A 17670-nucleotide genomic window follows, 5' to 3' on the forward strand; every position below is an offset into this window, starting at 1 on the left:
AACGTGGGTATGCCGGTATGAATCGATTGGTGAGAGTGCGTGGCGTTGCGTGAACCATTACGTTACGAATCTGTGCCATGCGAAGTGGCACGTGCCAAGCCGGCGAGTTCACGTAGCCGTTCGCGTAGTTCCAACGATTGTATTCACCACCTGTCGAAAAGCATACGTAGAGTACATCGAAAATGCGAATGCGCTCCGTGCTCCCGCGCTACCAATTCCATACCGACGACCTATTCGTGTTGGTCGTTGTTCGGAATCCCCTGCCTTTCCATCGTCGTCATCGCCTTTTCCCCCCTCTCTATGCAACACACATATATGGCTCCGACGATCATTTCTGCATTCGATCGCGAAGAATGATACGAACGAGAATACTAAATAACGACCATCTTCCATATTTCGATTCGCAGCAAATAAACGTCGTGTCCCGTGTGTCCTGACAAATCACGAAATATCGATATAAACAATGCAAAACGTGTAAAAACAAATCAAACATTTATACTGCAACGGAAATTCGCATGACCGTACAAGTTATCTAAATATATTTTATGTCTAATACCTTGATCCCTATTGCAGGTATCACGACCTTTGCATACTAACGTCTTATGTCTATAATTAAATATAAATTCATATATATATGTATATATATTATATTATATATATAATATATATATTGTATATAAACATATACACGTATTATTGATATACGCGTATATACTTACACATAACATGTATATCATTTATCGTAACGAATAGTGTTCAGTCGTTTGTTAATATTGATATAAACCGATCAACTTTGAACATCTCGTCGGGCTCGAGGTTTTCGTGGGTTGCTTGGCAAAAATCTTTTTCTCATTGATCGTGACTCGCTTGTAAAAGGGAAAAAAAGGCGTAAATACGAGCAGCGGGGCCGCGTGCTGGGAACGCATTGGCAACGGATTCTTCTTTTCATCGAAGCGCGAAAGCAAAAGCTCGTTGCGGAAACTGGCGATAAATTTGGCAGATAAATGGCAACTCGGTATCGAGTAGCTCGTCGTCTCATATTTTCTTCGACGAACGAATTTTTAAGGATCGGCTTCTAAACAGCCAAAAATCCACCGTTTCCAATCCCGTTTCCATTAACTGTCAGTCTGCACACGGATTCGAAAACTTCGAGCGCAACGATCTCGAGGCGGCACATACGCGCTGTGTAATCGAGTAACACGCACGCGTACCAAATAACTATAACCATGAGGGAGAATGAGTTCAAAAGAAGGAGTAGAAGAAAAAGGAAAACCAAGGAAACGAAATTGAAAAATGATATCTGCGATGAGAACGATGGACGAAGAGATGGTCGAGTGACAACATTGGTAAAATGGAAAGAATGAAAGGTGGTATGGCGAGGCCGATAATGACAATGGTAATGATACGATGACATAGACAAACTGAAAAACGTAGAAATACAGAAAGAGAATAGTGCTCGAAGAGACGCGTGCGTGTGTAGTAATATCGATGGCAGGACAGGATTGACGATGCACAAATGCAAGACGAGGACAAGTCAAGATTAAACCGATACAGGAACTCGTACGGATAGATCGAGGATACGACGATACTCTTCTTCTGTCTAGGATGGGATTTCGCTTGGAGGAATCGATCGGCAGGACCGTACCTTTCAACTTTCCTCGAGAATGTATAAAAGAAAAGGAAGACAGATAGACAGACAGACAGAAAGAAAGAGAGAAAGAAAGAAAGAAAGAAAAGAAAGCGCGATCCAGAATGATCGAGGAACTCGAGAAGAAAGCGACGATTCCAGGGACGGTGGATATCCGTCAAAGCGTCGACGCGTTCGCGTAAAGGTAACTAACGATGGGCACGAAAAATGATCAGTCGATATTATGCTTGAAACACTGTAGACAAAACTAATCGGGCTGGTACGATCGCTTGATCGTATCAAGCAACAAGCGAATCTAGTGCCCATCATTATGCACGCATAAGTTAATCGTCTTAATATTTCCATGCTCCCATCGAGATTGACTTACTGTTTTACTGTGATCTCTGTCCTACTGGACGATAACGTTCGTGAGTATTATAGCGCAGCCGAAGTACGGCCCTATTATAACCGCGGTGGGATCCGCGACAGATTCCGCGTCGATCGTTCAAGAGCGACGATTACGAAGATATGCCGATAGTTTTGCATGCAAAGGAACAAATTGAGAATCAATACGGTATCGCGAACTCCTCGCGACTCGTTCTCGTGCAACGTTTCCCTGGTTGTCAGCCGAATCGCTATCCTTACGTGCAGACGCTTGAGGAATGCGAAGGGAATGTTGCCGGTCGCTCGAGTATCGTTTCGCCGACAAACGCGGTGTTGCGTTCGAAAAGATTTGCTATCGCGAATCGTATATTATGTATAGCTTCGAGGAATCGCAAGCGAAAACGTAGATTCTCGACGAAAGGACGTACGCGGGCGAACATCGTTCAAAAATGCGTTTCCAGTTCGCCATCGATCTATCACGATTGAACGATTCTCGTTGACTCGTCATCGCGTTCGTAGAAAGCAACTTAAGCCTCGACATCGTGATCAGCACTCGGCATTCACTTTCTAATCTCGTATCTTTTATTATATCTTTTGATACGTAGTTACGTACTTAGTTTCTTTGTATATTTCTTCACTGCGTTCTACGATGTAGTAACTAGTAACCTTTTAATCAATTAAGTGTAGCGATAATACCGTAACAATGACTAATGGAGTGGCGATTAATGGTCACGGTGGTGATTAACGATTATTCAACGACAACGTGATTATCAACGATCGTCCATGCTTAAGATAGACTATTTTAGAGATCGCGTTGATTTCCTGTCTCGTGTCAAACGAGCTACCCCTACCCGTCTGGAAGAAACAAGGCGTGAATTGATTTCGAGACGCACCATCGACTATATATACATTCTCCCTTCTTTCGCGTTTTTAATTCGCGACAAATCACAGAACGGTTCAGACCGTTCAAGCCGGTCTGACACAAGGCTATCTAAGCTCAGCTTTTCCGCTCCGACCGCCACGCCCTTTCTCCAATATCTGCAAACTCTGTTAAACGGGTGTCTCCTCTTGTCTTGTCGATCATCTATCGTCGATCGGATCAATCGAATCGTTGTGCGCGAAACAGAAAAGATATGAAGTGCTTTTGCTTCGAACATTGCCGTTTCGAAATGAAAAATTAAACGATTCTCGAATATACCTGTGCGATCTATAACTATCTACGATAACGAAAAACAAAAACGTTACGCGTAGAAAATCGGAGGGACGAATCAGACTATATGTAAAGATTGGAATGTTACGCGTGGCAGTCAGAGGGTTAACGGAATCGTATCGTTGAAACGACACACGTCTATGTATGTCTATGCACAACAAGGAAGAAAAACTCTCCGATCCGTATTTTCAGTGCAATAAATCCCTATCTAACGTTCGCTTCCTAACGAACAACCTCTTACGAATAGGTTAAATTATTGCTTTTGAACGTCTCTAAACTCCATCAGAAACCAAAATCGCAGCTAAATTCTACCGAAACATCAACATTGAAAGAAAGCAAACGAAACGAAGAAATTCGGTTTGGATGTTGTTTCTCGAGCATAGAACCTTCCGTACGATATTTCCATAACAAACATGGGACGCGACGTGCTAAGATATTTTTACATTGACGCCCTTACGCTCGACGTAAAATTACGCGTTAGTACCGCGTTAACCCGACCTGCAACGGGATAGTTATTTACTCCCGGCTTTTTCTCGTAGTCCATTATATTAATATCGATCGTTTTACAAATTTAGCCTCGACCTAACCAACTATGCGTCCCTCGTATGAACAGTATCGAGCTTCCTAACCGAGTTATCTTATTACCAACAGACTCAAAAACCATTGAGAATATCATGCTGCATTATTTTGCAGATCGTTGTCTTACGAAATTCCATAGAAATTCATATCGATACACTTTTCCGTTACTCTTGATCGTGCAAAAATTAGCGTCTGAATAGAGCATACGATAGAAAGCTTGGTATTAGTCGGAAGAACGTAAATTGAAGCCAATGGAAGTTTTTCTTTCAACCAATTCAAATTTCTTTGTCTCTCCGAGTTGAATAGTTCGGTTTGATCCTTCACGTACGACATGTTCCAAGCAATTCGACGTGACGCGACGCGGTCGATCGTTCTCCCTTTAAGGATGCAGAAAAAACATCTTCCATAAAACCCCACGACGGTAAACAACGCCGAGGCCACGCGATTCTTCGGATATCAAGGTCATCCATATTTTTAAATCCAACGTCATACTTTCATCGGCGCAGCTTTATAATTGACATCAAGGGAAATTCAACGACCTAACATGCCGTAACCATCGGATGACCTTGGCCGTTACCATTACCATTTACCATTATCGATACCTTGAAAAATCACGTGCTGAACCGTGATCGTCGTTATCGAGAAAATTAAACGGAAGACGCGTCCCGCATCTGCTCGAGTCGCGTAAATTTATTCACGATCCCGGAGTCTAGCAATATAACTGGTAGATCGGTCGTCGATCATACTCCAAGCCGTAGAGAGTTGTAACACCGTGAGACAAAACTGAGGGAAGAAAGATTGCAGATCATTCGATCTTTCGACGACAAACGTTTCGACGGTTCGTTAAACCTATCGCGATATTTCACGCGTTCCGATTTAGCCACTCGCACCGTGAATCGCAATTCCATACAATACACGCACGTACGTGTGTATCAACGAAAGTACGCGATAAACATTTTGTATAAGTACCTATGTTGAGCAACTTGTCTTTCGTCGTTAAACGAGACATAAATTAAACTACGATCAAATAATACGACCGCTTATCGAGGATTCAATTCTCGAACTAAAAGAGACAATTCCTCCGCCTTTCCCTTTTCCATTTCACCCTTCCTACCGCTTTCTTAACGATGCTATCTCACCTTCAACAATGATTGTCGTTTTCGTAAATTGGAATAGCATCGTTGTCTATTTTTCCGTGTTTCTACGATTGCGTTTTAACTCTCATTTCTCTCGAGAATCCTTTCTCTGCCGTCGGAGATCCGTCATACCTTCATAGTACATACGTTCGCGGTAACCGCGTAACAACGACCCTAATTAATCTCGAAACGTATCTCATACGTATCACCTTTGATCGCTACCGTTTCTTATCATATATCGTATTTTCTAGACTAATTATCGTTAGTAGGTGTAGCTTCGTTCCAATCGTATTTTCGCGTCGGCTCGTTCCGTATACGTATAAATATACGATAGAATAAGTTAAGTACGATGGAGTTAAAGGTTTGTTTACGGATCAAAAAGCTCCCACGCGATAACGACGATATCGTATCAAATTAAATTGAATTTCTAAAACGTGTAACAAACGTACTAATTATCCTTATGCGCGATAGATTAAACTAGATTGTTTTTCACGATATCTTTTGATCTCCACTCTCGTCGATGTCGATTGGATCGACATCGATCTCGTTTACTCCTTGTTGCCTCTTGTCGTGTATTCATCCTGGACAAATTATCCAATTCTCGTTGAAAATGTCAAAAGACGTTGCAACAAAGGAGTTAAAAGATTTGAAGTGCTAGTCGCGTCAACGTTGTTGCCGTCGATTCTCCTGCATCTCCTTGGCCTCCGAGTACTCGTCGTCATCGTCACCATCGTTATCGTCGTCATTGTCGTCGTCATCGTCATCCTCGTCATCGTCAACGTCGGGCCTCGAACGTTCGGCCAATAAGGGTGGCGGAATAGTAGCCACGTCGAAGCTTGAATCAGTACTCGAAATAATCTGACCATCCTTCACCTCGAAATCCACCACCACTCGATGACGCCTCTTTAAGTTTTCCCGTCGTCTTCGACGAACAGCTATCTGACCGTGAACAGGCGTGTGAACGGGACTGTCCATGCTCGAAGACGTATCACCCTCGCTCTGGGGACTTTTGCTGGACGAGTAAGGCATCGTTTTCGTCCGAATCTGCGTCCTGATCTGCATCGGAGGACTAGAGGTGGTCGACTCGCCGCTCAGACTCGTTGTCGAATAATACGGAGTCGACTTCGCTCTGATGGGAACGAGTACGGGTCGCTCGGTCGATCTAGTTTCATGATACCTGCCAGTTTCCATGGGTTCGGAGAAACCTCGTTCGAATTTGGGAGTTGACCTGCTGCGGACCTTTTCCTTCTGGATGACGGTCTCCTCTCTTTCCTCTTCGAACGACCAATCGTCGTCCGCCGGTCTGGAACCGAGCGCCAAATCTGCGTATTTTTCGTGCATATCCTCGGCGTTGTCCCCTCGACCAACTTCCATTCGGATTTGATCGCCGCCCGAATATTTCATAGCGGGAACGTTGTCATACAAACGATCGTCTCCCATCTGTTGCCTCCCTGACGCAACCTCCTGGTCGTCGAGCTCTTCCTCCTCTTCGAGGATCGGAAGCGGCGCATCACCATCGTCCGACATTAGTCGAAACTCGTCGTCGATAGTCTCGTCGAACTCGTTCTGAAGAGTTATTCGAGGTGGCGAGATATACGTCGATCGTACGGAACCTTGCCGTTCGTCGTCGCCGTGACGCGACACCAGTCGATGATCATCGAATTGATTATCGATGAATCTTTTCGCTTCGTTCGACTGCTCGTTCCTGATCGTTCGACCGATCGATGATGATCGTTCGCCGTCCAACGGAAGGCCCATCGCCAGATGCTCGTCGAACGGCGAACGTCGATCCATGTTCCCAGATACGGAAACGGAAACGGATACGGATACGGAATGAGACGGTGTTAGTGGAGGCGTAGTCGGCGGTGGCGGCAACGGTGGCGAGGATGGACCAATAAGCGGAGGACCATCGGCCGTTCTGCACTTGGAATTCGGCCTCATGCTAGTCACGCTTTTATCGGATGTAGTTGTGTCGCTTTGACTTTTCTCGACCGGCGTCGATGAGGAGTAGTGCTGCTGAGGAATGACGGTCGTGCTACCCGACCAGTCCGAGATCGAGGCTCCGAGTTCCGCCAGAGAGTTGTCGTCGGATTTGGTACCAGAATATTGGCAAAATTGACGCACGGTGTTATTCGAACTCGACCACTCCGACATCGACAATCCCATCGAGGTGTCTTCGCTGTGCGAAGAACCCGTCACGTGAGAGTTCGACTTTGGTTTAACGGCTATCTTTACAGTACCGTCAACGGTGGTTGCAGAGGTCGAGCTGTGACCGTCCTCGAAAAACGTGGAATGCAAATCGTCGTGCAGTGTTCGATTCTCATCGCTAGAATCGCTGTCGTGTTCCACTTGACCCGGTGTTTCGGTGCTGTCGGTTACCGTTACCTTGACCGCCTCCTCAGGCTTGATCTCCATATAAAAGGTTTCGACGTGGCTGACTACAGGAGGATCGAACACAGGCGAACTAGGCGGAGATGGCCAATCCTCCGAGCTTTGTTCCTGCAGCTTCGGCTTCCCACCCGATTTCGGCGATTTCGCCTCCTCCTCTTGCTCGCTTACCACGTCTATAGGAATATCAGGCAATTCGGACGATGTGCGCCGATCATCGGAAATCGAGGGAAGAGGCGTACCGGATGGTGGATCAGAAGACAGAGAAAGTTGATGGTCGCTCGATATCAGTGACTCGTCGTCCAAACTGGGTGACCTTGAACTAGGCTTGAACGAGTCCTCCAAATCGCTTTTATCCTGTTCCGATGTAGTGGATCTCTCGGAAATCCTAGATAACGTACGTGTGAGCGCAAACGTGCCACAACTGGTTAGAATATCCGGACCTATCGGATAAATGAAACTGCCAGGAAAATCGGCAAGATCCTCTTGAAAACTGTCCTCATTCTGTCCGTTGCTATCCTCGGACTGAGACTGAACGGCATTGTTCTCGTCTTGACCTGTCCAACCCTCGTCGTTGCTCGAACTTCCAGAGCTTTCCAGGGGAAAGGACTTCCAAGTCGAATTCAAATCGTGTCTAAGTCCCGATTGGGAGCCGCTACTGTTCTCCTCCTCCAAGGAACCAGGCCCACGCGTGTCTTTCATCATTGCGACGATTTCCCGGCGATCCACTATCGGCTGGATCTGGCCAATACCCAGCGGTCGAGCTATAGAGCAGGAGCTGGATTCCGGGTCTTCGCGGTCCGGCGTCCACGTACTGGTTTCCTCGCTTCTCGAACGTTCGCTACTCAACCTAAGCTTCTTGTCGATCGTCAAACGATTCGCACTCAGAACATCCTCAGGTAACTCTTTCATCATTTCTTCGACGGTCTCCTCGTCTTTTGGCAGTTCCTCGGCTAGTTCACCGTCCTCGTCCTCTCTTCTCATTTCTAAATACTCAGGCGTCAACTCTACTTCCACTAGGGTCTTCTCGTCCATTTTGTCGACTCCATAATCCGGTGAGCTCAATTCGCTGTCGATACCTCTCATGTGAACCTGGGTATCTAAAGCGTCGAGCGTATCTTCGCTCGTATCCGCGGAATCCAACGGCCGATTCTCATCGCCTTCCTGCTCTTGCGCTTCCCGCTCGTCTTCGCTATGGGCAATCTCCTCCTCGTCCTCCTCTGCATCATCTTCCTCGGCATCACCACCGATGTCATCGTCGGAACACTCCTCGATAGAGATCTGAATCGGCGACTTTACCATGTCTTGTCCGTCGTCGAAGTCGATCGTTGTCGTCGATCTGAGAAAGGCGGTCGGTCCAGCGTCTTCTCGCGTAACGGTTACGGTAGTCACCGTTACGTCGGGAAGATCGTCCCTCTCCGTCGCTTTCTTCGAATCCTTGGCGAGCTTGATTGCCTGCCGCCTTTCTTCGTCCTCGATTTCGATTGACACTGTCGTGGAAATCTCGGCCTCGGCAATTTTTCCAGTAGATTCGTCGACGATCATCGAACGTTCATACAGTTTCTCCTTCGTCAGCGACACAGCTTCGGTCGCTGTTTGGTCGCATGGTCGCAGAACAGAACCCTCGATGGTTTTTGAGACGCTGAGTAGATCGATTTTTTCCGCTCTAACAGCTTTATCGAACGCGACCACTTCCTGTTCGGTGCCAGACTCCACGGAACTCTGATCGATAAATTTCGTTTTCTCGTCCACCTTAACCGATTCCAACATCGTCTTTTGATCTTTACCGTTCGCGTCTAATCGCAGCACGTCTCTCTCGTATGGAATTAAATCCGCGCTTGGTATGATCTCGTTGCTTTCTGTCAACGGCGATTCGAGATATTGCGCAGAAGTTTCAGTAACAGACAGGGAATCGGTAAAGATCTCTGGTATGGTGGTGTGGTCGGTACTGTCGGACCTGTGGTTGGGCGATGCCTCGATCTGAATGGATTGCGGTTTCATTGGCGGGCCAGTGGTGGAGACGGCACCGCTGCCATATGGAACAACCGCCTCTGTCGGCACGTCCTCGTCAGCCTTTTCCTCGTCAGGATTCTCCGACACGTCGACGGTGTCGTCCTTGCTGGAAAACGCGGTCGCCGGTGGAAGTTTGTGCACCGCTATCACCGGAGCGTCCAACGACTTGGCTCGCCTTTGAGAGGTCGGAGACTGCGTTGCGCCCTGCCTTTGCAATGCACCGATTCCGCTTCCCTCCGATAGACCGAGACGCGCACGGGCAAATAGAACGGGCGTTTGTCCCAGCTTTCGCAATATTACCGGCGATTGCGTCAAATCCTGTGGATACGAGCTCTTTTTCTCCGTGGCGCGATCTTCTACAGGTCTGGACGCGTCCATAGTCTCGCGCTCTCGTACGTCGAAATCGGTATCGGCCCTCGGCTCCTCGATATCGGTTTCCGCTTTCAAATCGATTTTCGCACGCAACGCTCTAGATTCCTGCTGCAACTTCGACACCACTATTTCTTTCATCGATGTAGGCGATTTCAATTCCGTCGATTTAGTCTCGGACTTGGTGCCACTTTTCGACCGTTCAACGATCGTTCTCTTTGGCGATATCTTCTCCGCGGAATCCTTTCTTTCGGCGCTGCTACTCAGACTCTTTGAAATACCTAACGACTTTGGTCTCGTTTTTTCGGATTTCACGCCGGATGCCGCGGTAACTTTGATCAAATCGTCGTCGACCGAGGCGGATTTCGCTCGAGTACCACCTTTGCTCTCCTCCTTCTCCTCCTTTGACGCGGAATATGCCTTCTCGGGCAACCGAGTGATAGACTTGGATCTACCTTTCTGAACGATGCTCACCTCTGGTGCCACGTCGGTCGAGTCGATTATGATGATTTCCTGAGGCATCTCTCCCAACTTCAATTTGGACTTGTCGATCTTCGAGCTGGGCGTGGTTACGCGGGACTCCTTCGAGGTCGCTTTCTTCAAAGGAGGCTTGTCTCCCTCGAGCGACTTGGATTGTTTCTTGAAATCCTTCTTTGGCTCTGGTTTCGCTCTCTTCGCCCTTTTCGGCGACACATCCGGAACAAAGTGTTTGTTCTCGACTTCCGGCGAGAGCAAAGTATCGATCGGTGCTTTCTCTTCGGCTAGCGATAACGATTTCGAGCGCAGAGGTTCGCCGTGTGGCCTCGACATGAAAGGAACGAATTCAGGAACTTTAAGGCTGTCCAGTTCTAACGCGGGCTTCACAGGCACTTCGTCCAAAGGCAGATCTGCGACAGGTTCCACGAAATCGTCGAATCCGGTATCGATAATCTTCGGTTTAGCGATTCTAGCTTCGGAAAACTTTGACTCTATCTTCTCCAAGATGCGTTTCGTTTTCTCCGGTATGCTCGGTTTCTCCAATGTCTTTGGTTTTTCCGGAACTTTCGGTTTCTCCGAGATTACATCAACGGTAGTAGCCGAAGGTAAAGATTCCTTCTCTTCCCTCTTCACCTTCTCCTTGTCTTTTTGTTCTAATTGCACATCCATTACTTGCTCCAACTTCTTTTCCTGCGACTGCGGTTCCAACTGTTCAGTTTGTTTCTCATCTTTAATTTGCTTGCCATCTACGTCAACGATTTCGCCTTCGAACGTTTTTCGGGAGGAGTCGTCTATGGGCGAAACTTTTTCTACCTTATCGGAGCCGAATCTTTCGTCTTCTATCCCGGTCGCAACCGGTTTAGGAATTTCCGGCAATGGTATTTTTTCTATACTGTCTTGCTTCTCCAAGCTATCATCCGGCGTTTTCAGACTGTCCTTTTCCATTTCGGACTTGGCCTTACGCTCGAGTTTCATCTTCATTTCCATTCCAACCACGTCGGCAAAATTCAAAGGCTTCACCTTCGAATCGAGCGACCGTTGCGCGCTTGCGAAGCTCTTGGATGACTCCGAGGGTGATGTCCTCCTTTTTTGTATCACAGAAACTATTGTTACATTAGGATCTGTGGGAGACATCTTGGGCGAGCGTTTCTCGATCGACGATAATATGGTGACATTCGGTTCGATCGGTGATAATTTCGATGTTTTCTTGTCGAGACTGGACGATTTAATACCCGTTCGATCCTCGATCACGATTTCCGTTCGGTTTTTATCGAACGACGCGGATCTGAACGGCTGTTTATCGGGTGACGGAGCCTTCGAACCTGCCTTGGATGGACTTCTATTCGTTGGAGAGAAACTGCAAACTACGTTTTTCGCGTCGGTAGGTGATAACTTCGACGTAGGACTCAAGATACTTTTCGGTTTATCGGACGGGCTTGAGAGTATCGATTTAGGTCGCATGGGCGTGATCGAAACGCTCTTTGGCTTGTCAGGCGAGAGCTTGCTACTAGGCTTGTCTATCGAGGACAGCTTAGACAGATCGAAACAAGAAATGTCCGTGATCATTTTCAAAGGCAACTTGGGAAGATCTCGAACGGCACCGGCCTTTTTCGAAATGGTTTTGCCGCTATCCGACTCGGACTTCTCGTCAGATGCGGTACCATTCATGACGTGTCGTTTGTGCAACATGTAAGGTATTTCGATGTTCGCCTTTTGCATAGCCGCACTGTCCGAGAACGGATCTTCGTCTCCCGAATCAGCTGGCGTTAAGTCGATGGATTTCTGATGCATCAGTATGTGCCGTTTACTGTTCGAGCCTAACCTCTGCCGTGCCGGATTCGGATCGCTCTTGGTACGTTCGACCGGTGTATGACCCGGTATCGTGTCGTCGAAACCCAGCACCACACCTCCCACGATCTTCGGTTCGTACTCCGTAAACATGGTCTTCGATTTAAAATTTTCCATTTCCATCGGCACACCGATCACCGTGTCCGTCCTCGACTCTATCGAGAGCCTCGCTTGTCGTTCTCGCTCGCGCTTCTCCTCGTCCTTTCGCGCTTTCTCCAAGCTTCTCCAGTCGTCCCTTTCACGCGGTTTCTCCTCGGACTTGCCCCTTTCTGTTCGTCCCTTACTTTTCCTCGATTCCTTGTACTCGATCCTCTCTATGCTGTTTCTCCTCCAATCGTAGACCTGTTCGATGCACTCGAAACTTCTTCCTCCTCCTCCCCCTCCCCCTCCTCCTGCTCTCGAGTCAAACCTATCCAATTGCTTTCGCTCGCGCGAATCTAGTCGATCTGGGTGCCTTCGTTCGCGCGAATCCAACTTTTCGAAGCTCTTTCGCTCCGCTTTTCTATCGTATCCTTTGTCTTTCGAAACGTTGTTGCACCTCTCCAAAGACTTCAATCTTTCGATCGTAACGGGATCGAAATCAAATGTCGGCTTCTCCTGCGAGTCCAATCTCTCGACGCTTTTTCCACGATGTTCCCTGCCAGCACTGAGTCGTTCGAGCGGGCTTTTGTTTCCAGAATCAAAACGTTCCAACGTATGCCTCTGGTTGTAATCGACCGTATTACTTCGACTTCCCGGACTTCTCCTCTTCTCCTTTGAATCTAACCGTTCCACGCTTCTCTCTCGACGTTCCCTCGATTCGGAATACCGATGACCCGTCTTTTCTTTCGGACTTCTGTTTAGATACTCCGTGCTACCTCGAAGTTCCTGACAATCTAATCGCTCGACGCTCTTCCCGCGTAACGCGTAAGGATCACCGTGACGGAAGGACTTCTCCTTCGAATCCAGCCGTTCGTAACTTCTCTCTCGAACGTCCAGCCTCTCGATGCTTCTTCGTAATTCTCTTGCGTCTATTCGATCAACGCTACGACGACCGTGCATGTCCGATTTTCGATCTCGCGAATCCAATCGCTCGACCGATCGACGTTCTCTCAACTCGCTTCTTTCTGCCTTCTTACTCGAATACTCCCTGGAATAATCCCTTTCGACACGTTTTTTCTCTTCTCGGTCCACGCTTCTCCTCTCTTTGTCTTGCAACTTTGTCAACGTTTTCTCGAGCTTCGTCTCGCTTTCGCGATTCGATTTTCGATCCCTACCACCACTGTCACCACCACCACCACCGCTACTAACACTACCTGCACCAGCACCTTTGTAACCCCGACCTAAACTACCCGTTTCTACGTATGCGCGTGATATATGGTCTTCCAAACTGGCAATACTGCGTGCTCTGACTGTCCTAGCTCTTTGATCTATGATCGTTCTATTGGTCGAATCTACTGGACTCAAATCATCATCTATCCGAGATTTTGGACGCATAATACCCTCATCCCGTAAAATCTCCGAATCTACGTGAGTGATCTTATACTTTGGCTTCAAGTTTTTCAACTCGTTCAACACAGACATTTTTTGTTTTTGCACTTGCAACACGACAGGATCTTTTCTCCCAGAGTCCTGATGCGGAAGAGAATGTTTAGATTGTTGTTGTTGCTGTTGTTGCTCTATCGAATTAGCGTGTCGTGTCTCGAATTTTCGTTCGATTTGAGTGCTAGATCGTTGTATTCGAGACTCAACGGTGATATAGTCACTGTCTGGTTTCGCGGTCACGGCTGAGTACCGATCGATAGACTTTGTTCTAGCGTTCTTGAGGTCCGCGAGCACAGATTTGAATTGTTGTCTATCCGTGGATTTGATCGATCGGTGTTTCACGAAGGAATCGGTCTCGGAATCCATTTGGAACATCTCGTGCTCGATTCCTTCGTCGCTCCTATCGGACATCGGCTCGTTCTCGTCGTCGTCGTCCCGCGGACTCGAATACGATTCCGGATATTCAAATTCGTGCTCGCGTTCCAAAAGTTCGTAGGAATCGTGCGAAAGATCGTCGTGAGAGAGATCTCCCGCAGGACCAGATTCCTCGTGGCCAGATTCAGTGGAGAGCGACGAAGTTCCCGGGTAGGAGCTACTATAGACACGCTCGGGTACCGAGTCGTGATCGAGAGAGGGTAACTTCGAGCTAGCCGCGCTGTACGATCGATTACTTTCATCGTACCGCGTCACGGGATTGTCTAGCTCTCCCTGGGAGGGCAAACGGAAAGGTTCCAATATAGGATCATCGGAAGGTTTGTCGTCCTTCGATCGCGCTTTCCCTGAATCCTCGAAGCTAGAAGCGTACAACTCGCGGCAACTGGCCGATCGCTGCCAGGGATGTCTAGGCATAGGTCGCGGTGGGGGAAATTCAGGAGGACTGCTGTTAGAGGGGCTGATACGACCTGCTGATGAAATCCGTTGCTGGCTGGCAGCAAGCATCTGCCGCGGTACTGGGACCTGGCTGGGAGTGGCCGGGGAATGGACGTCGATGGAGGTAAGTGTCCGAAACGACGTAGCTGTGTCTTCGCGACGGTGAATCGTCCCTCCCATCGAGACACTCGTCACAGTCGTCGGAGAATCCAGTGTCATCGAGCCGCATGATAGAGACAGAGCTGGGGTTTCCAGGGCTGAAATTATTCCCTTCTTTAGCTTTTACATTTTCGGTATTGTACACCTACCCCCGCTCGCGAACCCTGTTTCCTTGCGTTCCTTCTCCCTCCATAATTCCCACTATTTTCCCTCTGCCCACCCTTCTGTTATCTCATTTTTTCTTGTTTTCCCGTTCGATTTGCCTTTTGCGATTCCGAAGGATCTTTGAACTCATCGGCTTTCGCTCGATTGCTCCAAGACCTTCTTCCCGGCGAATCGATACATTCGATATTCTTACGAGTATACCTTCCCTTATAGCCTTTTTCCGCGTTTGCATTCTCTTGACGGAACAACGTAAACAAGCCTCAGATAATAAACTCCAGATAATCATTTTTAAAAGCGTTCTATTTGCAATACGCTAACTTTACTACTCTCTACTTTTACGATACTTTATGTACGATACTTCAACAGAACTTATGTCAAAAATAAAATAATGCTAGGGGACGAACGAAGAATAAACGGTAACACAGTAAATGAAAACGAAAGGAAAAACGAGAAGACGATCGAGAGAAACTGATCTTTTAAAAAGAAAAGAAAAAACAAAAGAAACGAAACAGAGGCAAAGAGCGGGGGTATGAAAAAGAAAGCGTTTCTCGTGGAGGTTGGTGTCGGTCATGGTACATACCAGGATCGCCGAGGGGCAGGAGGGGGTGGGCAGAGATGCTGGAGCTGCCCATAAGGGAGCTGCTTGGAGTGGCCCCACGATAGCCTCCCCCCTCCAAGCCCTGCAATGCCCTACCACCGCTAGTCTGCCGGAACGAATTGGACCTGCGAGCAAGAGAGAGTCAAGTTCAGCATCAGACTTAGGCTACCAAATGCCAAGCCTGTCCAGAACTAACTAATATTTTTCGCATTTTTTTTTTTTCCACCTTCCTATCATCTCTTGTAAAATAGTAGCTTTCTCGTTACGCTTACTCGGTTAACCATTATCGTTTCAAGGGTCTCCTTTCCTTCTTAAATCTCTTTGTCTCTCTCTCTCATAAACGTTCCTTTAATACATATGTATTTGTATGGAAGAAAAAGTTGCGTGTCACTCGCGTTCGCGATGTTTACTACCCTTATATCGCAACCAATATCACGATCGCGGTAAAACAACAATATTCAAATAATCAAGTATGCCCTCAAAACGATAAAATAGTACATTAAGTTAAACAGAAAATATACGAGTCAAATAATGGTAATAATAGCAATGTTAACAAGCAATCGTATGAAAACTATCCTTTATACACAAGATACCATATCATCGTTAAAAATCCCCTCCATTATCACGTAAACATTTGCTCTCATTGCATTTAATAATTTTCCTACATCCTGTGCTTACAGTTTTACATTCAAAATTCAATGATTTTGTAAACTAGTTATATTTTTGCACGCAAACTATTGTTAATGCTACGCGTAAAGGATCTGCGCACGAGTACTCGTTATCTTCGCATGCTCAATTATCGCACACACGGAGATATTCGATAAAAATGTGCACACAAACGGCGATGAATCTATCGGTGAAACACGATGCTTTTCGCTCTAATAGCGCATTATTTAGTAATGTTATCTGACTGTACATCGATATTGCGTGATAAAAAATTATGTATACCTGTTAACTGTATGTACAAGGATGAAATTATTATAAAGGAAGTACGTAATCTCTATGCTCTATTGTAGAGTAGGCTACTACGATGGAGAAATATCTGATTGGTAAAGATTCGATCGGGACAGTGAAGTATGGTAACTTTGCAGTGTGTATCATTAGGTGTTACAACGACGAGAATTAGTGACCACACTATCAAAAATAGGGTACATTGATCATTCGGGTTATCGTGCCTGATGGTGAGCCTGACTCCCCGCCACCCCTGTCCGAACAGGCAACACTGACACACGAAAGTACAAAACGAATAGAGTAAACACTTCGTTCTACTTAAAATTGGAACAACGATAGACATGATAAATACCAATTAATGTCCCGGCAAAAGCAAGACCGTGCCACCTCCCGTCTTACCCACGCAAGATTAGTGCGCTCGTTAATTAAAATATATCTCAATGGTATAAAACCAGCATTAAAAGGGGACAGTACATAACGATACGCATGCACTAGCTACACATTACTAGTGTATCCAAGAATTGATTCAATCATAGAACGACATTTCGCGGTGCTAATCCAACTTACCTTTGAAACGTTTGCCTCTTCACGTAATTGTCCCGAACAAATTCCACGATTTGCTTCTGAGTTTTCCCGCTGTACCTAATAACGCAATATCAAGAAATTTCATTAAATCGGCTTACATACCTTATACGTTTTATACGCATAACATAATATGGAATGTTTTTAGCGCAAACGCGCATACCTAAATGACGAGCCACGACTGAGAACTCGTGTTTTTTGTCGTACTACTCGTTTGACCACCGAACAACGGAAAAATCCATGATTCTCTACGCATTTTTTCCAAAAATTTTTACATTCGTTGCGTCCTTCGAAAAAGAATTCCACAGTATCTTTGTAATAACCCTACAAACGTTGCGCGAAATAGTTAATTTTCAAACCCAGTTCTTCAAGGATTCGTTTCGACATTATTTGAACGGAACATAATACACTTACGTAACCCTCTGGATGAAGTTTAATTAAAAATCGTTTCCTTTTAAAGCTGATTTTCCTGATTTTAGCCCAACTGAATGTATTTATTTTGGTGAAATTTTGAAAGACTACTATCCCCATATGTGCCACAGCCAGATTCAACGGTACACCCTCGTGATCCTTCGATAACAAATGAAATGCAACAACGATTATATACTCAAGCATAGCATAAGTCATATCTTGCGATACTTACTTTAGCTGGATGCATTTTCATCCCATACAATTCACAGCGGCGCGCTGTTTCCAGCAGATTGAGATCTGCTTCTGCCGGTGATTGGCCTCTGTTTACAAAACGTAACATTTTCAGAACATTGAAACTTTATACATATTTGAACAAAGT

At 46.4% G+C, this 17670-nt stretch overlaps 2 protein-coding genes across 6 annotated transcripts in view; both read right to left on the reverse strand.

Annotated features, from left to right (window-relative positions):
- Window positions 1-17670, reverse strand: part of LOC117160939 (Chondrocyte-derived ezrin-like domain containing protein) — a 28832-nt gene that overhangs the window by 8421 nt on the left and 2741 nt on the right. For 4 of the 5 annotated variants that reach the window (XM_076617926.1, XM_076617927.1, XM_076617928.1 and 1 more), the window contains exons 6-11: window positions 17524-17611; window positions 17295-17450; window positions 17044-17204; window positions 16866-16940; window positions 15330-15472; window positions 14458-14682 (exon numbers count right to left, since the gene is read on the reverse strand). In XM_076617926.1, coding sequence (XP_076474041.1) covers window positions 14458-14682; window positions 15330-15472; window positions 16866-16940; window positions 17044-17204; window positions 17295-17450; window positions 17524-17611 — 848 coding nt within the window. Of the gene's footprint in view, window positions 1-14457; window positions 14683-15329; window positions 15473-16861; window positions 16941-17043; window positions 17205-17294; window positions 17451-17523; window positions 17612-17670 lie in introns of those variants that run through there. The other variant, XM_033342057.2, reaches the window with a different exon arrangement.
- LOC117160931 (uncharacterized) lies at window positions 15-14442 on the reverse strand. The gene is made up of 2 exons (XM_076617924.1): window positions 224-14442; window positions 15-150 (listed from the first exon to the last, which is right to left on the reverse strand). The coding sequence occupies exon 1, from the start codon at window positions 14402-14404 to the stop codon at window positions 5600-5602; it is 8805 nt and encodes a 2934-aa protein (XP_076474039.1). The 5' UTR covers window positions 14405-14442; the 3' UTR covers window positions 15-150; window positions 224-5599.

The sequence above is a fragment of the Bombus vancouverensis genome, chromosome 4 (genome assembly GCF_051014615.1).
Source record: "Bombus vancouverensis nearcticus chromosome 4, iyBomVanc1_principal, whole genome shotgun sequence".
NCBI lineage: Eukaryota > Metazoa > Arthropoda > Insecta > Hymenoptera > Apidae > Bombus > Bombus vancouverensis.